The sequence below is a fragment of the Dermochelys coriacea genome, chromosome 8 (assembly GCF_009764565.3).
Source record: "Dermochelys coriacea isolate rDerCor1 chromosome 8, rDerCor1.pri.v4, whole genome shotgun sequence".
NCBI classification, from domain to species: domain Eukaryota; kingdom Metazoa; phylum Chordata; order Testudines; family Dermochelyidae; genus Dermochelys; species Dermochelys coriacea.
In genome coordinates this window covers 76,180,994-76,206,368 of record NC_050075.1, presented here as the reverse complement: position 1 = coordinate 76,206,368, position 25,375 = coordinate 76,180,994, and the positions used below count along the sequence as shown (strand labels likewise).

The window sequence follows — 25,375 nt, the reverse complement described above, 5'->3', positions numbered from 1 at the left end:
AAACCTCCCATTGTTACCAGTGGGAGATCCACTGTGAATCAAGAATCTTTTTTTTTTTGCGAATACAGACTAACACGGCTGCTACTCTGAAACCTGTGAATCAAGGGTAACACATAACCCAACCTTCATAGACTCTGCCCACAGACTAAAATTAAAAACATATCTTGGCCCTCCTCACAGAAAGTTTGAAACCCTTGCTTTACATATGACTTATACTTCATATAACTAGCAAGATCTATGGCTAAGAAAATGGAACACTACTTTTACCAAAGTTTACTTTTTCCTGTGCTTGTTTCTTCTTTATGTAGTGACAGACAGTTGCCCTCCCCAGTTACCTAGTATGTCTATTTCAGGCTCTCCACCTCCCAATTGCCATATCATCTTCCCCTTCTGCTCCCCAACTCTCATTCTGCCTCCTACTGTAGACCATACAGATTCAGATCACACTGACTTCAGTGATACTTCATGTGGCCACAAGGGATTGCCTGCAGATAGCAAGCTGCAGAATCAGGCCCTCTGATATTATTCCAGATCACAACATAAAATGGTAAGACACACCAACCTGAAATCTAGTTTACTTTAATATGAATGAGTTAAAAGTAGTGTCAGGACAGTACTACACTCACCCCATAGTACCACTACCAAATTATTTTCGCTTTGTGAACCACCAACACGAACAGAGAAAACCGTGAAACTGACTATACACACAAAGTGCTGTCAGATGCAGAGACTGAAAAATTAGTTATTTTTCGCTCATCTATTTCAACTGTAGTACTCTTAAGGGTTATTTGTTACAGTAAGTAGGTAAAAAGTGTTTGGACAGGCATGATTTTTTAAAGCTGTCATATCCCTTTCATAAAAAACAAATAGCTATTTTGATTTTGGGGTGAAGAATGAAAGTTGCTCAGCTTGCAGCTTTGTTTACATACCTGAAATGCTGGACCAAAATGAGTGAGTAAGAATGAAAAACAAACATGAAAAATGGACAACAGCAACACCTATATGTTTACAAGTTGCTGAAGTTCAATCTCTTAATTCAACTTGTTTACCAGAGAAAGCGTCAAAATTCATTTGGATTAACATATAAGTTTGTGCAGTCTGATGAGGAAAATGCATCACACACAAACTTGCTTTTACATCTGTAACAAAACATACCTGTCCCAGTCAAAAGTCCAGCACTCTTCTTTCGTGCATAAGCGCGTAAGTGGTTGGACAGACTAACAGCACTTGTAAACGTCGTATTGCAATGCACACACGTTCTAAGCTTCACAGGCATACCTATCATTCAAAAGAAAACTATAATCCAGTTCTCTCTTCAAAAAATGAAATTCTCAAAGCGTTGTAAAAAGTTTTCTGTAATAAAGATGTTTAAAATATATTCACTGCATTGATGCAATCGTTCAGTATATTAGAAGGATCCAAATTAACCATTATTAGTTTTGCATGTAGCGTTTAGAGCCAAACCATATTATTTTAAAAGAAAAGGGGGGTAAACCTTGAACCCCCAAGCTTCTCTGGATTTGATACCTATTATCACTTTCCTGCAGATCTCCACAGTATGCAGATCATTCCCTAACCCCAAAATACAATCCTGTGATTTGAATAGCACAATTCTGTTGAGAAGTTTCAAAGCCTGCAACATTCCCAATAAAGAGAATTAAAAAGTCTAGTTGACGAAGTGGTAATTAAAGTGTTTTACCCACAAGACTGTAAAAGGCTCACTACTAAATTAGGCTGCTGCTGAAGGCTGGGAGAAAAGGTGGTAAAACACACCACTGAACAGCTGTTAGACAAAACATTTTATTCAGTGCATTTTATGTTCATTACTTTGGATGCGCAATCAATAATGAAAGTTAATGATTTGAAGTTTTTTGCTAAAATCTTTGTGCTAAATAAATGATCAACAAACTAACATCTTATTTATCACAGGAAAGAAAACATAGTGAAACAATACTAAACTCCTCACTTACCAAAGAAACCATTATAATTGGTTTCTTCTCAAATTTACTGTGATACCACATCAAAGAGCTTCCCTTCCCCTTTGTTAAAAATACATTATCTTGGTCAATGATGTCAACTAATATAATAGAAAACTTAAAATATGTTAGTTTAAAAATGTCTAGAGCTATTATGTTGGAAAACTTCTGTATGCAGGATAGAAAGAATCCTATTATCCAGCAGCCCACAGAAGAAAGACTGCTTTTCAGGAAAATTACAGAAGAAGAATACCTGGTTGGTAGACAATTTTTTAAATTGAAATTGTATTAAAGATATTTGGAATAACTTAATTTTTGCTTGATAAACAACTTATGGTTACAGAGATTTTATTTTCTTTTTAACTCAACAGTCATAGTGAGTTACTTGTCAAATTCTATTATCTTAGCCACAGCTAGCTTAAGGGCTTTGTTTATAACTATTAGTATTATGCAAGTACATGTTCATTTTCACTTGATTTTTCAGTACAGCCAAATAGATACCACCTAACATTCAGAAGTAAATGTATTAAATTTGGCAAGCTATACTTCAGTATGTTTTTCCAAATATAGTGAAATCTGTCAAAGAGACACTTCCCTTATTAGGCAACTTCCTGTTTGAAGTGACCACCAAACTACCCAAATGTATTGAATACAATTCTGTTCCACCTTTGTTAGGCCAAATTAGAAAGTCACCTTTGTTAAGAAACTGATTTTTGTCAGACAATTGTGTGGTCACTTAAGACAGATTTTACTGCACAGGCAAGTTATTTTTTAAAAAGGCAAAGATACAGGTGAACAAGCACTGAGCACTGCCAGATACGCTATAATGCACTGGAATATTGGCAAGAGAACCAGCAAAATCAAACTGTTACGGGAATAAAATATGATCCTGTACTTCAGTATCTAGGATATTGCAATACCAGAAAGCGGTGTCCAATCTAGGAGCAGAAACATACTAGCTATAATTCTGTTTACACAAAGGTGTTATCAAAAGATACTAGTAATTTCCCTGACCAATGGAAACAGATTTTTTTTTTTTTTTTTTGGCAAGAGTTGCGTTAAGAACATCATTCTAGAACGAGGCTAGAGACTATCTAGCAAGTAGTCAAAAATTACAGAATTGTTTTATTAGCACAATTCTCAAAGAAAAAAAAATAAAATCTTTGCCCGCAACAGTCAGGGATTGTGCGTTAGAATCCTGCTGGCAACCACTGTGTTCAAACAGAGCTGTAACTAGCACAGTTCTTCTCCCAGCATAGACAGGGCTAAAAGGAGAACAGCAGTTTCCCACATCAGCCACAATTATACAACAAACATGCATTCATTTATGCTGAAGAAGCATGTTTGCCTAAAATGTTGAAATTATTCAATAGTTGTTCATAGTTTTGAAATATTATGCCTTTGTAACACTGAGAATAATTCTGTCAGCTTGGGTAAATGCTACTTCTGCACAAGTTAGATTACTCTCTGGGAAGTCTAAGGGTTGCACCCAGCTACTTCAACTATTTTTGTTAAGGAGCAGCATATTTTGCTATCAAAAGTTGCACTTTGGTCTAACCTTTTGCTTATTTTCTGGCTCCTTTTAAATCACACTCCAACCAACTTTTTCTTTGAAAAAGAACTATGTTTTGTGCAAGAGAATTTACTGCTGATGAACACTAATGCTAGGCAAGTTACACTAGAAGTTTATTACACTTTCTTTCCCCAATCAGTACTTTGCAAAGGAAACAAGAATTAAATTAACTGTGTTCTGGGAAAAATATTCTACACTGCAATACCTTTTCTAATAAATGAAAGAATTCTTTGGAAGCATAGTTAGACAGCTATAAACAGCCTCTTACCTGACTGCATAGTCAAGTCCATCCTTTGCGGCTGATACATCAATGGATTGTCTTCATTTAATGGAAGAACACACTTCTGAACAAACCTCTTTCTTGCAGTTTGATTATGGATCTTTTGAGGAGAGATATCAGGATTCCTTTCTTCTCCTAACCTTTTATTTTTCAGAAGTTCTATCAGTGTAAGTGACTGATTTTTTTTTTCATCATGTAGTACTGTTTTTGTTTCATCACATTCATTTAGGAAACTCAGACCTTCTTCCTCCGATGCAGACACTGAAATATCTTCAGTCTTTAGGCCATTACGGTATGCTTCAAGAGGTATAACATTCTGAGATAAAAAGTCATCATTTGAAGCAAGTTTCTGAGCGACAAATGGCCTGGGAATAATACGGCGACTGTTCAATGCTTTTAGGATTTTTTCATATTTTTCTTCATTTTGCATCATCTCATTTAGAACGCAGATTGGAGATTTATGTGCATCCCACTTGGTTTTGCCAAGCCTTTTCAGGTGTCCTCGCACATGATTAGACAATCCAATTTTCGTATCAAACCAACCTCCACAGAGTTGGCATGTGTGTTCAGAAGACGTTTCAGATTTCTCAATAGCTAAAAAGAAAAAATAATGATTTATCAATTTTTCTAAACATTTTTGAACACCTTAACTGTACTTAATGCTATAAACTTTTAATCACGAGTACAAGAAGCCACCTTTTTTAAAGGCAAGAAAACATGATTCACCCTCTTTTATGATTAATAGACCATTATATCCTCCTCTACCCCCCATTGCAGACTCAAATTAAAAAATAGTACCTTTTCTAACTCGTTTAACAGGGGTTCCTGTTCCAGTTCTTTTGAAATGCTGCATTTTGTCACTTGTCGCTATCTGCTCCGGTGAAACAACATGGCGGGCTTCATAGCTTAATCCAGCTCTGTGAAGATGCCCACGGACATGATTAGACAATCCAACTCCTGTTTCAAATGTTGCTGGACAGTATGGACAGGACTTCTTCTCAAGTGATAAATCAGTCCAATGGAAAACTGAGTTATGCTTTGGCAATGCTGTTCCTACATTTTCTAAATTTTGAGGATCATGTAATTCATGCAGAAAGTTACTACTCTCTGCATCTTCATAATACTCAAAATAAAAACCATCGTTCTGCTCATAATGAAGAGAGGATTTATCACCAGCTTCTTGATCCTCCATTTTACCTTTGAATAAAGGGAATAGGTTTACATGATCCTGATTAATATCACTGTAAGATTCATCCTCCATAGACTGTGCAGTGTAATCACATAGTTCAACATTATCCCATGAACTTTCATCCTCCGTTTCATAGCTGTCTTTTTTTTCAGCAGAGTTAAGTTTCTGTAAAACAACAACAGTCATTTTATGTAGAAAATCTGGATAGCAATCCAAATCATCTCCTGTAACAGAGCCTTCCCTCTTAGACTCTTTAACCACTCTTTTTACAGCTACACGCCTACGGTCTTTATAGCCTTCTGGCCTTTTGGAATCAAGATTATGAGAATCCATGATAAAACAATTATTATGGGGACTATTTGATGATGAAAATAAATGTAAAGAACTAACAGAGCTGGACTCTTCCTTTTTAAAATGTAAAGGATAAGGATCACTAGATTTTTTAATCATCCTGTAGTTTTCATATTTGTGCCTATATAAATAATTATTGCTTGTTTTGACACTAGCTTTTTGTTTTGCTGCTTGATGGAAATATTTAGGTTTTTGGTCAATGCTATTTTTAATCAAAATAGTCTTGTTTGTAGAGTTTTGATTGCACACACTTACAGCTGACTGTGAAACGCTTTTCCGAGCCTTCTGTATCCTGTGGGGTCTCTTGTGAAGTTTCGCAAAGTTACTGGATTGCGAAGCTGAGCCAAACGATCTTTTTACATCTTGCTTTAGAACTGAATTCTTTGGAAATGTAGATGATTGTTTGATCAATTGTTTAGTTCTGCTACCAAAATCTAAAGGTTCTTCAATTATGCTGCTTTTTCTTTTTTCTAATCTAAGGTGGCTACCAAACGGATCAATGCACGATGTTGGATGCAAGTATTCCATGTGTTTTTTTAAAATGCTTCTGGCTGATGTAGTAAATGGACACATCTTGCACATATATGTGGTTGATTTTTTTGATGACCCTATATATGGATCTTTCATTGAAGTCTTTTTCTGTGTTTTTCTCTGGGACATATCACTACTGATAATTGAACACTTCACTACTGCTCCATGAGCAATCCCTCTATGGCATTCCAGTTCATTTTCTGTCACAGCCATGAAATTGCATTCCTCACAACAGTAATATCTTTTATCCTTTTCATGGGTTTTAGCATGTTGCACAAAAGTTTTGGGACAATTGGTACCAAATACACATTGTGGACACTGTAATCGTGCACTTCTACCCTCATCCTGAAGTTCTTTCAACTCCCGGATTTCTTCCATCAGTTTCTGCCTTCTTTCCTGGTGAATTATCATGTGCTTAAGAAGTGAATTACGATCTCGAAATGTCCGTCCACATTCCCTACATGCATAGGGCCTTGGGACATTGAGATGACGGAAGTGACTGTTCCCATCCAAATGATACATCATATGCCTATGCAAGTGTTTCTTCTCCCTAAAATTCACATTGCACTTTGTACAAGGATAAAATGATGGCTCATCCGTACTAAAAGTAGATGGTGATTCTGAATCATTCTGTTCACATTTGTTTTTTAAAGTACTAGAAAGAAAAGTGCTAGTGTGAACTGGAGAAGAATCTTCTGCACATTTGTTAGTGGGACTATAAATCAATTGTTGAATAGCATCAACAGCTTCTAACTCCTCATCTGTGGATTCAGGCTTCACTTTTGTTAATGCATATTTCTGTGGTTCTACTACTTCTAGATCCTCACTCTGCTCTAAATAGTCAACATTTAGTAATTTTGATTTACTGGGAATATAATCTGTATCATTAAAACAGTCCTCTGTATAACGTGTTATCTTGCTAACATCCATTTTTCTTTTTCTCTTTTTCTCTAGACCTACTTTACAGTGAACTGGAGACTTCTCTATTGTTTCTTCATTTGTCATAAGAAACTGTATGAACTCTTTTTGTGGATCCCAGCTTGTATCATTTCCTGATCTGAAACCACCTGTACCTGAGGAAATTCCTGTTAATGTATTGACACAATCATCGTCTACTAGTAAACTGCTATCCTCACATACTTCTACTTGGCTTATTAAAGTGCTATCTGATTTCACACTATTTCCTATAGATTTCTGTGTATCACAACCAACTGAAGCAGAGGTAGGTAGATTTTTAATGGAATGAGTCAGGTTCTTAGCCTGTGCTACATCAGGTAACAAAAATAACACTTGGTGTTGACTTGATTTCTGTGTTGTACTCTTTGCAGGCAGCTGGAGATCATGCACCACTGGCAAAGTTGAGCAGGAATCTGTATGACCCACAGGTTGTCCAGTGGTTAATGAAACACTGCCTTTATTCATAATGGAAGTTTTAGTTAAGGTGGAGTGTGAAACTGGTCCATTAACAGCAGTTCCTTTAGGCAAGATAAAGTTTTCGGTAGAAACAGTAGGAGCACCAGTATGTATAAATAGAGACTTCTGGCCTCCACTTAAGGCTTTTTCGGATCTGTCCCTTGACAGCTCTTCCGGCAGAGTCAGTATATTGTTTTTCTGAAAAGATGTTTCACTCTCTTGTGGTTTAGGAATGCCACTTTTCCCATCAGAGATGAAATTGCTGTCATCTAGAAGTCCTTCTCTAGCACCAGTAATCTCAGTATTTATCTTTGAATCATCCATATTGCTGGTCTGTCTATTAAGCACATTTATACTAAAAATAAAAAGAAATACAGTAGTTAGACATTCACAGAAATAGCTGATAAAAGCAGTTTTAAATTGATATTATTTCTGCAGCAATGTACTGTATTATGATTGGCTGTTTAAAGCTGAAAAATCAATCAGTTTGACTGTGTTAAAAACAGTTCATTTAGGACATTCAGGGCAGACTGTTTTCTAAATTAACTTGAAAAATAAAATGAATCCAATGCACCTCTCCCCCTAATTTGTGCAATGTTAAGGTTGCAAGATAAAGCATTAAAAACAAACTGAAAGTTCAAAAAGTTAAGTTTGAGATAACAATATTAACTTAGCCACATTACACAGCCTGTATACTTTTTGATACACATTAACAGTTTCCAAGGAAAAGAAACAGTATTTCCTATGTATTTGCAATGGGCAGACAGTAACCTTAATTTGTGGAATTTCCAAGACTGCTTACAACCTGATCTTACATCCTTAACACCATTTCCCCCTTCTAATGTCCTACAGTTTGTATTTGTTTAAAAGGGAAAATATGGTGGAAACTGGAATTTATTGGCTCGTGCAGCTTAACACCAGCAGAATTTTTAAGGCCCCCAATCCTGCAAACACACATTCTTAACTTTACTATGGGGAGTAGTTCCACTAGTTTCCAGTGGAACTACTCACAGTAGTAAAGTGGTTGCAGAATCATGGCCTAAATACCTTGTTCCATATCTCTGGGTTTGCACACCTTACAAATTTTCACTGGATTTGCACTTGTCAATTTACAGAAATTTTCTATTATATTCAGTGTGTAGTTTTCAATGGTTAGATCTTAATTAAATCAAAACCAACTTTAAAACAAAGGAAGAGCAACAGTGCTCAATGAGGATATTTGCTAGTAATTATTTTTAAAAAACAGAAAAAAGGATCTCCCTCTCCGCCAAATTGTCCGCCAGTCATCTATTTATACAATATTTAATCTCCCAATTAAAAAATTAACATACAGGTAAAAAGGGCAGGAAAGAATTATTAACAAAAAATACTGAAAATACAATTTATAAGTACATTAATGTGGATTATAAAGCCAACGGAGAGTTCATCTTTAGCTGATTACTATAAATATTGTAATCTACACAGTAATGGTTACAGACATAAAACTACAGTTGGAAAAGAATAAAGGCTTCCAAGATCACTATGTTAGAATCATTTCAATGAACTTGCATCATCAGAAAAGTCAAACGCTTCCTTTAGCATCTGCAGAGTTAATCAAGAGAACTTGTTCTGTATCAAGGTATTTGCCACAACAGACCCGACACTTACTATGGAACAACTTATTAAAACCTTTGTTCTGGTGGTCAAGGAACTCCCCAGTACTAGAAAGAAGAAAACAAAAACCTAATTTCTAGTCTATGAGCATTGATGTAAACATGGCAAAGCACACTGAATATATAGACAGCCTTAGGTTATTTGAATCAGTTAATGAATTTAAATGCGTCTTGCAAGAGAGAGGAGAAGTTGGGTGTCTGTCTTTCACTACTTCCTTATGCTACGTAAAGTTGGCCTGAAAGATTTTTTTCCTCCTTCCTCCGCACCCTCCCTCCTCAACTCCAAAAAGATTTTTTCTTCTGCTTGGTTTAACATTAGAATTTCCAGCCCCATTTAAAATGGAACATTATGCCAACTGGAGAGCAAGTGTAATATGACATCTCAAGGGTACAAACAGTGAAAGTTAAGCAACAAAGTGAGAGAGAATTTTAAAGGTGTATCAAACTGGGCACCCAAAACTTGGGTCCAAATCATTAAGCACTTTTGAAAATTTTGATCTTTGTTATCTGTTTGTTGTTAACACGTATTAAACTTCAATTACTAATTAACATTTTGAATAAAGAAAGCCTCTGTTAAAGTCATCACCTAGTCTCCTTCAATTAAAGCGTCACAACAAACATCCCTGGCTCCTCCCAATGGTCCTTCAACAAAACCAAGGAAGATCACACTTGACATCCCTTTTTCCTAAAATTAAAATTAAAAATAAAAATCAAGCAGTAAGTTAAAGAAAGCGCACTTTCATCTTATTAACAAATCAAAAAGTAGTAAAATGGATGCATGCTGTCTTTTCTTTTTTTTTTAATCCTTTACAGTTCACTCTAAAGACAATCTCCTCCTTCTAACACAAAGCCAGCAAATGCCAGGCCTCATGGAAAAGGAGCTGCTATACTACTTATATTGGAGCCAATTTACAGAGAAGGAAAAGCACAGATTTACCAAGTTACACTTAATTTTCTCCCTCTCCCCCCAACAAGGCTTTTTTATTATCTTATTTTCCTGGCGTAGTTATTCTGTACTACCTTATAAAAACTAAACTGGGCTGAAGAGTGTGAAGAAGAAAGGATGATACAAGTACTGTTGTATAATGCTTTCCATTACAAGCAATATATATCAAAAGCTTTTCTTCACTGTATCAATATTCAGAACAATTCAATTTAAGTAATATAGTATTACTCATATCAGTGTGCAGTCACAAATACATATAGTATACTTTAATGACACATCATTTAAACAATGTAAGACAAATCTAGTTTAAATGGATTTATGCCATATCCTTAAGTAAACCTATCGAGACAAAACATCAATTTTTAATCCTTCCATTTCTCCAGTTTTCAAAATTCTATTAAATGTTGAGATTAGCAAATTTCCACAGTAATTAAAAGACTTATAATAAGATCATATTCAATGTTATCACCCTAAAATGGTGATAATGCAGCACCCAGCAGGAGTCTTTACATCACATATACAAGTTAAAAATGGGTAGCACAAACATGTACTAAAAAGCAGTAGTGCAAATGTCAGTTAAAAGAAAAGCAAACTCTAAGGATGCACAACAGTTTCCCTGTCCATTTTCTGACGGAATAAGTATAAAATATTGAACTCTCAATCGTATCAGGTTATTCAACTATCCTGAAATAGAGTTTAGAGATTTCATCTTTTTAAGTTATTTATGCTGAAAAGATTTGTATTTTTCTCATCTTATTATATTCACAGAGGTAGACAAACGTATGCTCAGTCAATTTGAGAGCCTATATTAGTTTTTCTCAACAGGAAGCAATGTTGCTAACGAAGTGGTAAATTCAGTGTTAATGAGTGGCTTCACTGTTACCACCTCTTGAAGTAAAACCTTCCATGTTCCATGTTCCATCCATCTGTTCTGGTGTTAGGGGCTCAGAGAAAGAACAGACGCTTCCCATTTAAAGCAACTTCATTGGTACCCCCTGAACAGCAGGGTGGCAAACTGAGAATATCATGTCTGCTTGGAGATTGCAATTCTCATTATCAAAATGGCTTCATGAAAACTTTCCACAAGTTCATATGAAGACACAAAACCATACTGTTGCACAAGTGAAATTGTAAATGCATAAAGATTTTAGTAATCTATAAGGAGTATTTAATTTTATTAAAATTATGGAATATGGAAATATTACAATCCAACCACCTCCAGCTAGAAATTTACTGTAATGCCATGCTGAACAACACTTTAATTATATCAGATATTTTTATTTTTCATAAATTACTTCAGGTGTTATAGGTTTATGAAGATTGATAATGAGTCAGAGAGGGCTCGATCAAGACTATCAAAACTGATAAGAGTCTTTCCACAGACTTCAGCAGGCTTTGGATCAGGCCCCCAATGCATACTACTCCAACACTAAGATGTATCAGATCATTTTAAGCTAGTTGTAGCATTCTCCCACCTATGAAAAAAGTGTTGGTGCCAATTAGCTGGCACCAAAGGATGAAGTAACTATATTTGCAATGATTTTAAATGTCTTTTTGTGAGTGTATTGGGAGGTGGAGATTTGAGGCCGAAATTCAATACTTAAACCTATTGGATTGTACTTGAATACGACAACATACAATCACCCACTATGATATCCTGAAATGGATGCAATAAAACAATACACAGGGCTAGATGGTTTTAAGAGTGTTTTATACCGGGCTTGGAATGTCCTTATTTTTAAGAAAATGTTTATGTTTGAACCTCAAGAAGAATAGCGACCTACTGAAGTATAATCTGACCCAAGGCACTTTCAAAATTAGATGAATCAATAGAGCAATTATGATTTAGCCAAGATTGTATATTATTCTTAACATGCATTCATAGCACACACCTTTAAAAACTTCATGCTGTACACTGTACCATGAAAGCATATACACAATACAAACTGATCCAAATGCACAGTAGTAATCTTTAAATATACTTACTGTACTTCCACAGTACTAGCCACTTTAATGTGTCAGGATTTAAGTCACCTATTTCTTTGCAAATGCTGAATGTATACAGTATTTTGCCCCCTCTCCCTCATGTTAAGCTAAGTTAGAGAGCTGAGCTAATTTCAATTTTTTTTAAAAAAAAGGTACAACTTCTAAGTAAAATCTTGTATAACAAGTCATTTAGATTGCAGCAATGCCTAAAATATAGTAGTATTTTACAAACACAGAATGACACAGTCCCTGCCTTGAAGAGCTTACACAATATATACCTACAATATCTGGCTAATAAATATTGATAAATTACTACAGTAGTGCTATCATCCAACTGTATATAAGTACAGGGCCAAATTCAGATACATCAGCAGAAGTCTGGAATAACTCCGCTGCTAGCAGCAATGTTACTCCAGATTTACACCAGCACAACTATTTATTATATTGAGTTACTCAAGATTTGCACCAGTGTAGCCAAGAGTAGAATATGATCCATTGCTTAGCTAACCAAAACAATTTGTCCCCCCTACTTTATTTATAAATGGACATTTAAAAAAAATAAAACCACTAACTCTTCTTAAATATCTTGTTTGCAATATTTAACATAAAACATCTCATTTTCTGAAAAATCCTAATGAGTTCTGCAGCTATAACTGCCTGTAGCTAGATACTATAAGCCTTTTTAAAAAAAAGTGCAAAGGTCAGATCTGTCTTCAAGATGACAGATCATCACTTAAATGCCTCAAGCTAATCTTATTGTCTCAGAAATCTCAAACATCAGTATTTTTGCAAACTATCAGCACTTGCTATAACACCCTTACTACACTACATCTTGAGGTTACTACAGAAGAAATGAGGTGATAATTGCATATTAACATAATTATTCTGTAATCCCTCTGAGCAAGCTTCCTAGGTCACTCAGTAATTCAGATTAGATGCAACCTTCCTGTCATCAAATCTATGCTGTCCACTTTCTGTTCATTAATAATTCGTTTTGATAGAAAATGAACTTAATTCCATTCTTTTATGTACATTATTAATTGTATTTATTACAAGCAGGTTAATATTTCTTGAGTACTTATTTCATAATGACAACCTTTGCCATGTAATACTGTCACACACCAAATTATAATATTGCTCTCATTCAAGGCTAGCTCACTACAGAGCTAAATATATTATACTGTTGCCTGCTAGCACCATTATAGTTAGAGGCTTGTCAATTTCAGTTATAACCCCTCTATTTTACAGGCATTTGCAATATACTCAAAAAAACACTGGAGCTGAAAGTCAGAACAACAGGATTTAACTGAATTTGTAAAGAGCATAAAATGCTTTCCCACAGCTAATATAAAATTTTCATGCAAAAGCTACAAGTACAAACTTAAATGAGATAAAACCATGTATCTTAAAGTGACATTAACATTATACATTTTTAATAAGGCCATTGGGTTTGTTTGTTATTTTCTGAAACCCTGATTAAAAGGGACACTGGAAAGTAGGTGGCCCCCAAAATTGAGCCAATTTAAAGGTGAGCTAATTTTCTTCATCCTGGTTATTCAAAATCAAAGAGAGAAAACAAGCTTTTCAGCACAGTTTTAATCCTATATAAACCCAGCACACTGTTTTTTTAAACAGACACATGCACAATCTTTTCACAAGAAATATGGATCCAACATTTAGCAACAGGAAAGGCATTTAAAATTCTGCACCAAGTTTTCGCTTGTGCCTCTGTTGTCACCCAAGAGTGAAGCCTTGAAGAGAAAAGACTGCTGCCTAATATTTATATATATATATTTGTAACTGTCTATTTTGAATGTACTTACTAAAATGCATAATTTTACATGTAGAAACAGTCTCTCTCTCACACACAACCCCTATATGACTGGGAGACAAGATGGAAGAGCCAAAGAACAGCTTTTCAAGAAAGGAAGGGCAGAAACAGAAAATGTAGTCTGCTGGCTCTTTGGTTCTGGGATCAGACAGGACCGCAATCAGGCTAGTGGATGGTCCAGTAGCCAGGCAGAAGAGGGGCCATATGCAGCCAGAAAGCATAAGCCTGAAGTGAGCTGTAGCTCACGAAAGCTTATGCTCAAATAAATTTGTTAGTCTCTAAGGTGCCAAAAGTACTCCTTTTCTATAAGCCTGAAGACTATCAATGAAGACAGAAAAGTAAAGATGATAGGTGAAAGAAGAGAAAGAATGACCAAGAGACGCTGTTCTAGGCTGGAAGCTATTTTTTCCTAAAGAAAAAAGCATATAGGAGAACTGGGGAAGAGGGAAGAGTCACAGCAGGCAAGAACTCATTACTCAGAGAATGAAATTAAAAAGATAGGATAGGAAAAACGAAAAAATACAGGAAAGAGAGGAAGAAAAGATGCACAATTTTGGGGTTGATTTTTTGGGTTTTATATTTTCTCTCTGGCCAATGTACCATCTCAATCAAAGTAAAATTTGAGACGACGGGAAAAAGAATGTTAAACTTATGCAAACAAGAGTCATTACTTCATACTGTTAAAGCTGAGCATGTAAGAACTCATATTGTTTGAGGGGGGTTGTTTCAATGAAGCTAATTGCCATACCACACATTCAAGCACTGGTTTGAAACAAGACTGAAAGTTTAAGACCTTTTAAAAAATGAAAGGGCACAGAAAGAAACAGAGATGATGAGAAATTGGTATTAACTTGCCGCCAACAGTCAGCCTGGAGGGAGACAGCCTGCTCCACCAGTCACCAACAATGTTAGCAGAAGCCAGCCAGTCACTCAGCAAAGCATCCAAATGATGTAAAGCAAGAACAAAATCACTTGACTTTAAGTGGATTTTTTGGATGCTAGCAATTCTGGATATTCATATTGTTGGATATATAACTGATTATAAGTTTTAACTTGTGCTTTTGAAGGAACAGTTTAGCAGTTCTGGTTCTCTGCCTTTTAGAGCAATTCTGACCGCTCCCCGAGACAGAAATTTACTGTACCTTATGTAAGGCTTCACAGTGCTTCTCCCCCTTTTCTGCTTGTACTTGCAAAGCAGATTGTTGAGAGTGTGCTCTCATACTCATGGCATAGCACGATGGATCATATCATCTCCACTGTTTATGGGCTTGCTTTGTTTAGAAACCCACAATTTACAGAATTCCAGTAAATGCAGACGTGACTTTGTTTAGCACATGGTCTGGCCCTCTTCTCCCTTGGCTACTCATGTTGAATTTAAACAAACACACAGAGAACATTCTACAACATTTAATAAAAGAGTAATGGAGGAAGGCTCCTGTAAGCCCTTAACAAAGCTCTCTTTTTAAAAGGAAAGAAAAAAACGGTGTGCCAATGGTTCTTCCTGATATTTACATGGATTGACTGTTTTGAGTATACTTACTAAAATGCATCATCTGACACAAAGGAGTGTTCCTAAAAATCATTCAGACCTTCTCTACGTGTTTTTCATTTGTTTTTATAAATTCACATGGGTAGAGTTTTGAACCAATTATGATTACTGGTTTGGAAACAACTCCAACTTAACTATCACTATAATGAAGTGCTAACAATAAGTTTTCCTGGTGTCTGGTGTGGCACTACTCTAGTCAGAGAGCAGAATCCAAGTCCTTGCATCTGGCTCCTTGAGTCAGCAAGGGTTGAAAGTGCTCTAGAAGCAACATAGCCACAGAAAGAAGGAAAATGGATAATTGTTCAAGTCATTCAACTGGGACAATTGATCTGTTAACACCATTGACTCTGAAATCTTGTAGTACAGTGGTTGTAACTTGAGTCCTTAAGACATATTCTGGCTTTCTGGAGGCAAAATGTCTGCCAGAGAGGAGGCTGTAGAGACGCAAAGTGTTCACAGTATTCCTTCTGTTGGAGATATACTGGGGGTGATCACAGCCCACAAAGTGGGTAGTACAGTCATTGCAGGGGTTTTGGCATGGCAGCCAGGAAATGTGTCAATTCAGTACACTACCATGACTGCCTCAATTAGCAGAATTTGTGAGATTAGACACCAAGCACAAAATAAAGCTGGCCCTGGTCAAACCATGACCAAAATTCAAACTGCTCCTGACCACTGGACTCCTCCCAAGGTCCAAGGTGGAAATAATGTTTATCCTCACTAGGTGTTAATTCTCACTGAAGTGCAGTGGGCCTTGCTAGTGTGGAGAAGTGCAATTTACACCTCCATTCATCCATCAGAATATATCCAGCCCACTTCTGGATGCGTGATCTCAGATTCAGATAAGCATACCAAATGCATTTACTTGAATATGCACTCTTTCATACCTGGTGACATACAAACTATCACATTACATTTAAGTACAACAGAGTCTTCGGAGTAATTAAGGTTAAAGATGACCAATCAGGCAAATTACTTTACACCATATTTGACTGCATGATGATTCAAATTTCTACCGAAACTATTTCTGAAGTATGTCATCTTCGTATCTAATTCTGCAACAAAAGCATCACATCTTAATGTATTAAGTTAATAGAAAATTATAATCTCAAAGCACTTTTCAGATAAACAATGCATTAAGACAACACTCTTGTGAGGTACAAATATCATCCCCATCTTACGGAAAAGGAACAGATTTTGCCTTGGCCAAAGAAGGGGGTTGGGGAAGGAGAGGAGACTGCAACCAACTGTGATTTGGTAACCAAAATCCTTTGAACAAGACAGAAAGCATTAAAAGTCAGACAGTTTAAGAAACACAGAAAAAGTGATAGAATGCCAACACCTCCGCCCCCTCCAAGTTTCTGAACTGGTAATATACACCATATCCTCAGGCTCAGATCTTTCAGGAATGCCAAAATGGCTTTTTACTAACCAATCAAACAATAAAAGAAATTCACCTTTCAGTGAGAATACACATGAGAAATTTATAAAATTATAAAATACTGTTTCATGTATCATTATTTGTACTACCATAGCATGTAGGAGCAGTAGTCACGGATCAGGAACCCATTGGGATATTAAAAAGATCATATGATTTCATTATGAACGGTAAGACTTTTATAGCGAGTTTAGTACCTATGAAAGATGCCTGATTGACAACACTGTAATCTGAATTCCTATTTTACTACAGTTTGGATGGCAACAGTGCAAGCTGCCCCAAGCTCCCAGAGTGTTCAATTCTGTTCTATGGAGGGACCATCAGGTGTCCACATGTATTCGGTGCTTGATGACTCTACTGAGATTGCCAACGAGTGTATCAATTGCAGTGGAATTTCACTAAAACTCCTGCACTAGAGAGTTAGATACTGCACTAGAGTTTACAGCTGCGTAGCTATACCAATACAGCTGTGCTGCTTTAAGCTCTCTAATGTAGCCACTCTAAGCCGACGGGAGAGAGCTCCTGGAAGCTTAACTATTCCAGCCCCCGTGAGCAGCGGTAGCTATGTCGGCAGGAGAAGCCCTCCAGCCAAATTAGCATTGTGTAACTTATGTCACTCACGGGGGTGATTTATTCACACCCTTGAGCGACATAAGTTATGCTGATAAACTACAGTGTAGACATAGTCTAATTCTCACTAAGGACTGGAAGACCATATTTGAATCACTGAATTTTCTAAGCAGCCCATGCATAAAGCAATCAATGCAAGAGGAATGAGTACATCTATAAACGGCAAGATAGAGGTCTGGAAATACCATTTTTGAAAGCATTTTTAATTAAAGCATATGAGAAGCTGTTTCTTTAGAAACCTTGGAGTATTTTGTCTTACCAAAAAAAAAAAAAAATTGACTTTTGGTCTTTATTCAGAAATAAGTAGTAAGAGACAATGTTGTAAACTCATGATTATAACACAAGTCTCAGTATTTGGTGATTTTCTTAAAATCCCAGTAGTTGGACTGCATGAAAATCTTGATATTTGAATGCTTAGGATTGGTAATACTTAAGAACATATCCCCATCCTGCTGGGACAATAAATTGGTAACCAAATTAGTTGTAACATAGAAAACTACTTCTAAAAGCCTGAAAATCTAAAGTTAAGTACAGCTAAAGCAGCTTTTTTCACAATAAGTACAATTGCTTTAAATTTTCTCCAGCATACTCTCAACGAAGTCAAAGCCTTTAAAGTTTTACTCTAAAAAGAATGAATTCTTTTCAGCTTAAGCATGTATTATGTATGCCCCATTAAGAAAATCAAATTATTTGTAAAGGTAAGAGAGCCTCAAGCTAATCAACACTATGGATTCAGTTTAGAATAGTGAAACTCCAGAAAGAGGAAATTTGCTTGTCTGCACTGAAACTTGTTTCGTATGCACCTTTGTCACATGACTATCTTTAAAATGAATATATTTTTGCAGTGGCAAATAACCAGCAGTTTCCTCTAGCTGTGATTCAACACTCATTAAAGCTGTTAAGTTTTTGCTTATTACATACTCAGTTTTAGAGTTTCATTTACTATTGCAGAGACATCCGTTTAGTATAAATTTCAATAATTTAAAAGCCACATTAATATATTACAGAACACGAAGCCCATATGTTATATAAAGCTTCCATTTTTCAGATTATTATTTTTTTAAATTACCAATGAGAGATGGAGTTTTGTGGTATTTGTCAGCAACTGATAAACACCACACAATAGCAAAAGAAATTAAGAACTCAAGTTCTCTCAAGAAAACAATATACTCCGAACAAGTATAATACAGTGTTCAAGACCATACAGACTATCTAAAGTCAGAGAGGTTGTATGCATTTGGGGAAAAACTGGTGGAGAGGGGATACACATATTTTAGTTTGATTTTTTTGGTCCTAAAATAAAGTGCGGTTTTCCAGGACACAGTATATTCCAGCCATTCTTCCAGCTGCTGTGTGTCAATGCTCTCTCCCTAATGTCTACACTACCACTTATGTTGGCAAAACTTATGTTGCTCAGGGGTGTGAAAAAAACCCCTCTCTCCTGAGTAATGTAAGTTTCACCAGCGTAAGTGGTAGTGTGCACAGTGCTATGCTGGTGGGAGAATTTCTCCCCGCAGACTATAGCTACAGCTGCTCGTGGAGGTGGTTTTATTATATACAACGAGAGAGTTCTCTCCAGTCAGCATAGAGTAGCTACATGAACGATCTTTGTAAGCTGGCTAGTGTAGACCTGTTAGCCAGCCTGGTACTGTGTTCTGGTCCATGTGCTCTTGTCAGATGGCAGGCCAAGCACGACAGAAAGCCTCAGTGGAAATCTCAGTCACCAAGAAAAGTTAAGTACCTATCCTAATCTTTCTTACTCTGCATCTTCTATTATATCATTGACTTACTACCTCAGTTGACACTACACTGGAAACCTACCCACTGCAGTCTTCTACCATCTCATACTTCTGATTCTTCCAGGTCTTACACTTAAATGAGAGCATGCTGCAGTGCAGAACCAAACAATATGGATATCAAAGTGTCAGGGTGGCTGATTTATGTATCTCTTACTTCAGTCCTCCCATTCAGTTTTGTGTTTGTTTGGATATTTTTTTTAAAATTCCTTAATCTAAAAATAACATATTTGGGTTGACAGCTGCACAGCCCAGGATATCATTTTAAAAGTTAGAAAAAAAAGGGCCCCATTATTATGGAGCAACACTAACTAAGGTGAAAACAAGCTTTTTAGAGCATTTTCTTGTGTATTTCATTGCCACTGAATACGCTGCAGAACTCACTCCTTGACAAACTATGCTTCAAAATTTAAGTTTTCATCTAAAAGGAGTTTTGTTCCTAGCCTTCATGATAGCAAAGGAAACCTTCCAAAAGTGAAATGAATATAAATTATGTAATGTTGTTGCCTTCCTCAGTTTTCAGGCAGTCTGAAGCAACGTCTTTAAGATAGATAAGAACTGCCCCCATTCAGCATTATGGGGTATTATATAATAATCATAGAAGTGTAGGGCTGGAAGGGACCTCAAGGAGCCATCAAGTTCATTCTCCTGTGTTGAGGCAGGGCCAAGTACACCTAGACATCCTTGAAATGCTTCTCTAACCTATTCTTAAAAACCTCCAATGATTCAACCTCCTCATTCGATTTCAGAATCAAAAGATCAACATTTTTAACTGTCACTGCTGAACATTTCAGCAGAAACATCCAGTTAATATGTTTATCCCAGCAACTCAAACGATCCTGAGTGCTAAAAGCCCCAAATCTTCTCTATCCAGCTGCCAAAATGTCTAGTTTCCCAATGATCCCTGCTGAAATTACATGGAAACTCATGAACTTTCTTGTGTAGAGGATGATGTGTCCCACAAACAAATGAAGTTATCAAATGGTTAACAGAGAGGCTGAAGGTTTTGACAGCTATAGTCTAATATTAAAATACAAAGATGTGAACAAAATACATCTAAGTACTGTTGACACTAAGAATATTAGAGAATTGTGAAAGCCGCTTCCTGCTTTCACGTGCATTCAAATGTTAAGTAGCACTACTTTTAACAAAAATGACATCTGACTGGCAGAACAGAAACTTTATTTCTTCGGTATTTGCAATAAGGGCCAGATTTTCAAGCATTTTCAGCACCCAGCAGTGCCTACTGAAAAAAATAGGAATTGAACACTTCTGAAAAATCTGGCCTAACCCTTCTCCTGAAATACTGGTTCAAACTGGTGAGGTGGAGTGCTTTTGAAAATCCAGACACTTTTTATACAGCAGGTGGATTTTTAAAAAATACTGTAATTATTTAATTATGAAGCAGCTTCAAATGTTCTATATCAATGGCACACAGAGAATAAAGGAGAATTATCTTCTATGTAGCAAAAATGTTTAGTCTATTCAAAAATTTATTTTCCACCTCAACCCATGCCCAACCAAAAGCTGATAATTCTCAAATGGTTTGGGGCTTGTTTGTGTTTATGTTTAGTTCTCACCTTCATCAACTGTAACACTTTCTCAAGATAAACTCTTGTTCTCTTCACTATTATTTCATAAAGAAAATGAGTACTTGTGGCACCTTAGAGACTAACAAATTGTTAGTCTCTAAGGTGCCACAAGTACTCCTTTTCTTTTTGCAAATACAGACTAACACGGCTGCTACTCTGAAACCTGTTATTATTTCATAGACATATAGATTTTTCAGGCCAAAAGGGACAATCACAATTTAGTCTGATCCCACCCCGCATCTAAACACAGACAGTAGAATTTCACCCAATTATTCCTGTATTGAGCCCAATAACTTGTGGTTGAACTAGAGCATATCTCCTAGAATGTCTTATTCTGTCTTTATTTAAATATTCCAAGGGAAGGAGAATTTATCACGATCCTTAAACTGTTGGCTAATAATCCTTATTTAAAATTTATATCTTCTTTCCAGTTGGAATTTATCCGACTTCAACTTTGTGCCACTGGATCTTGTTATGTCTGACTGCTTGAGCTCTCTCATATCAGACTTCTTCCCTCTTTTGAAGTACTTAGCAGGATCAAGTTGTCTCAAATATCTCTTCAATACTCTAAATAGACCAAGCTCCTTAAGTCTCCCACTGTAAGGTTTTCCAGACCATGAATCATTCTGGTCAATTTTGACTTCCATCCTTCATAACTCTTATTTGTACACTTAATTTCTCCTCCAAACCTTTCTCTTATGCTCCCCTCTGCCTAGATCAATTCCTTTCCTTCATGCTAATTTCAAATGCTGAAGCATCCTCTTTATTTAAAAATCTAAAACCTTGATACCATATCACCTAGGTTTTCCTTTCCTCATTATCACCTGGCTCCTTTCATTCAGCCTTCAAATATTTTTTATTTCACTTATGTGTAGAGTAACTGACAGACAGATCAGTATTTTGGCCACAAGTGACTTTTTATCATTAAAATTCCATTTTATTAAGTATTTGCATTTCAAACAAAAATGTTTGGTATAGACTTTTTTTTTTTTTTGGTGTACATTCTTCTCTTCCAGTAAAATTCTCAGCCTTTTCTTTCTTCCTTCCCCCCCCCAAATTAAAACTCCACATTTTATCAGTCGCTAGAAAAATTCTAGGTTTTAACGTACATATGTAGATATACAGGGGCCTGATTCTGATCTCCATTATAACTCTACTTCAGTGGATGTGTCCTGCAGGCTCAGATTTTGTCTACAACTTTTACCCATTCTCAAACCTGGCAATATACAAATTAAGAATTTTACCAAAAAAAATGTCCACTGATGCTACCACCAGATGCAGCCTCAGCTAAACCCCCTGAGCAGGTTAAACCCTCTTCACTGAACACAATATTATAGGTGCATTTAGAAGATAACTTTTTTCTGTCCCGTTACACAATGTTGCTATGAACAGCATCATGCCCAATATGCTGCCCATCATCCCCTCTAGGTCTCTTTCACCATTAGTGTTTTCCAGATATGTCTCATTAAATTGCTCAATTTGGGATTACTCCTCTGACACTGCATTAACTTGCATTTTTCCAACTTGCAACTTGATATTTTCTATTAATAATTCTAATATTCAAGGTATTTATTATTTCTCAATTTCATGCAATTTAAGATCTATAAATTTCACTACTGTTCTGTGGATTATACCCTCCTCTAGGTCAGGACAGCTTATCTGGACTGCCTTCTTGATTTATCATGCTTAAAAGGCGCCTATGGGAGTCAGGCACTCCACCTATATCAACTTCTGAGGTGATGAAAGAAAAGAATGAACTTCCTTCCAGCAGACTTATTTGTTTTGGTTTTTGGTGTGTTTAGGGGTTGCTGGGGGTTTTTTTGGGGGGGGAGGGCACACACAGCAATAGCCAATTCTAGTCCCTGTTACAAGAGATGAGAATTGTCCCAACAGGAGGCGCTTTTATAAGAGTGCCTCCATGGGATGTGTTCTCCATTCCCTGCACGCCCCGGCCCTGCAAACACATAGTCTTCATGAAACAAGCAATTCTGAAATCAGTTTTCCCTCCAAGCCAAAAAGTGCTGCAATCACAACAGTATGACCGGACAACATTAGGAAAAGAACAGGTGAAAGTAGTCCTTGTCCCACTGCCTGGAGCCATCATCTCCAAAATATTAAATAAGTTATGCTATTTCAATTGAAGTGACTGAATGAAAACTAAAAGAAATACTGTAAATGAACAAGTGAATACAAGACTAAAGATTCCTTAGGTGATTAGCTGATAAACAGAAGAAAACATATTGTACATTTAGGGAAATGTCATCATGTTAGTAGCAAAATTACAGTAGGTTAGAATTCCTTCAAGTACACCATCCCCAATAAAAATAAATTAATAGGTTATTACACAATGAAGGGCACACCAGTTCTTTAGCTTTACAGTTAAACATTGCCTAAAGTTAACACTTAAAAAAAAAATCACATCCCTTTAATTATACATTTTAAACATTCTAACTAACTTCTCCATAAAATGGTCTTTGGGACATAACAATTAAAAGCTTTTATTTACATGAAATAAAAGCCTCTTGCATTTCTGAACACATTGCCATTCTTTCCTATTTTAAAACAAAATTAATACAATTCCTGTATCCTCTAATCTGTAATTGTAAAGAGAATTAAGGCCGTTTTCCTTTTGAAGCCAAGTACTGCCACCAAGTGGTGATCAAATTCTTTAACCAACAATTTGACAGAGTACACAAAAAAACAGAATTGAAAACACTTATTTTTTCAAAAGGAGTACAAAAAATTATTAAAACCATGCAAGCAGCTCAGGACAAAATGGATTTAAACATTTGCTTGATGTTCCAAAACTGAACTTTCCTTTCAGTCTGAATAACTAAAGCTTTTTTCTAATACTAAAGTAATCTTTTACATATAGTACTGTTTACTGTAGCCTTTAACCAGTACTTCCATAGCTATGAACAAAAATAATTTAAAATCTTATATTCATACTGAAAGTCGCTAATGTATGATAGAGCAGTTATGTCCTTCAGAGTTTACAGTACATTTAATTTTAGTAGTTTGTTGAATTTTGATTTCTGTAAGAATTTAGATGTTAATCTCCATGGGACAGACACCGTCTTCCTCTGATCTGCACAGAGCAACAAGTATATTGTCAAAGTTTAAAAAGTAATAAAATTAAGATGCTCTAGTAAATCTATATCTTTCACTGGAATTAATCAAGTCAAACAACTCTGAGAGGGGTTCAATAGCTGTGCTCTTCAATGATCATATGTATTTTTAATTTATAAATAAATGCCAATTCTAGGCAAGGCCAAGAAAGTAGGAAGCTAAAAATTTGGCAGTTGCGGGGGTGGGGGGGGTTGGGTTTCCCTTACAGTACGATCCAACATACTGAATGATTAGGAAAGGAACCAAATTTATTTTGGAAAAAAAATTGAGAACTATCAGATGTCCAATGTGCAAATTACAGTAAAAGAGGAATACCAGGTTGTAAAAGAGGAATAGGATAAAAGACAAAGGGAATTGTGATACATAAGAGCACCCAATGTGTCTCTTCATTGTCCAATAGGCATTTGGACTATATTTAGTTTAAGGTAAAATAATTGCATAAATCAGTTTGATTTTAAAACCATTTTAAGCTTACCAGACACTTCAGTTCTCACACACACACAATCTAGTTGAAATCTTCCAGAGGAAATAAAAACCTATGTATTACTTTAAAGTTTTTTTTTATTGCTCAAGTAAAAGAAAAGTTGGAAATTTGGAATTCTACAACTTCAGACTACAACAATCAAAACTTTAGGATACATAAATGCACAGAACACTAATTGTTCACCAAGTCCATTCTCTGCTTTTTAGTAAATATATCTTGCTATATTTGACAAGTATACCAAGCTAAGTCTTTTGATGTCATTACTGTACACTGTATCAGGTAAGCCAAATCTGAGAGAGAGATCTAAGAAAGAACAGTTACTTACCTTCAGTAGCAGTGGTTCTTCAACATGTGTTGTCCACATTGATCCTACCTCTGGTGCGCATCTGTGTTATGGATGTCACACCTGTGTTATGGATGTCCTCGCACTCGCCCCTCAACCCCCTCAAGGGCATAAAGGACAGAGCTGGCCCAGCTATTTCTCATTTCCTTTGAGGATACAGAATTCTGTAGCTCTGAGATATGAAAGAAGCAGGGAAGAAGGGCAAGTGGTGGAACTCTATGTAGACAAAGTTTTACTTTTTCCCTGCAAAAGTTGTTAAGAAATTGTTTGGTCCTAAATTGGAGCAACTTTTCACAGTTTAAAATAAATGTAATAAGTGTCTCAATGTCTGTCACCAAAAATGAGTGTTTGGGGAAGTTAATAACGTTCTTGCAAGTTCTGCTGGTTTTAGAAAGAGACTTTAGAAGAGTGGCTAACAGTTCTACACATGACAAACATTTCACACAAGTAAAAAAGTGGAGGATGTCTCCCATTACAAAACTGAACCTCAAGCAGCATGCTACTTAAACTTACCCCCAAAGCCAATTTGTCCATGATTTTGATTGCGACTTTTTCACCAGTAAGGAGCTGGCGACCTAACTTGGTGGTTGGCCACTCTCAGCTGAAGGCTGGAAGACGAATAAACCTTTCGCCTGAAAAGATCGAGCCTTCTCGAGTCTTTTTTTTTGGGGGGTGGCACCGGGTTG

The 25,375-nt window shown here is 36.2% G+C and overlaps 1 protein-coding gene across 12 annotated transcripts in view; it reads right to left on the bottom strand.

The window, feature by feature from the left end:
• Nucleotides 1-25,375, bottom strand: part of ZNF644 (zinc finger protein 644) — a 73,010-nt gene that overhangs the window by 11,218 nt on the left and 36,417 nt on the right. For 4 of the 12 annotated variants that reach the window (XM_043520054.1, XM_043520055.1, XM_038412464.2 and 1 more), the window contains 3 exons: nucleotides 4,628-7,668; nucleotides 3,818-4,423; nucleotides 1,156-1,278 (listed from right to left, as the gene is read on the bottom strand). The exons of 3 other annotated variants lie outside the window; for them this stretch is intronic. In XM_043520054.1, coding sequence (XP_043375989.1) covers nucleotides 1,156-1,278; nucleotides 3,818-4,423; nucleotides 4,628-7,637 — 3,739 coding nt within the window. In that variant the 5' untranslated portion in view covers nucleotides 7,638-7,668. Of the gene's footprint in view, nucleotides 1-1,155; nucleotides 1,279-3,817; nucleotides 4,424-4,627; nucleotides 7,672-9,551; nucleotides 9,651-25,375 lie in introns of all 12 variants that reach the window. 5 more of the 12 variants (XM_043520061.1, XM_043520057.1, XM_038412467.2 and 2 more) reach the window with 5 other exon arrangements.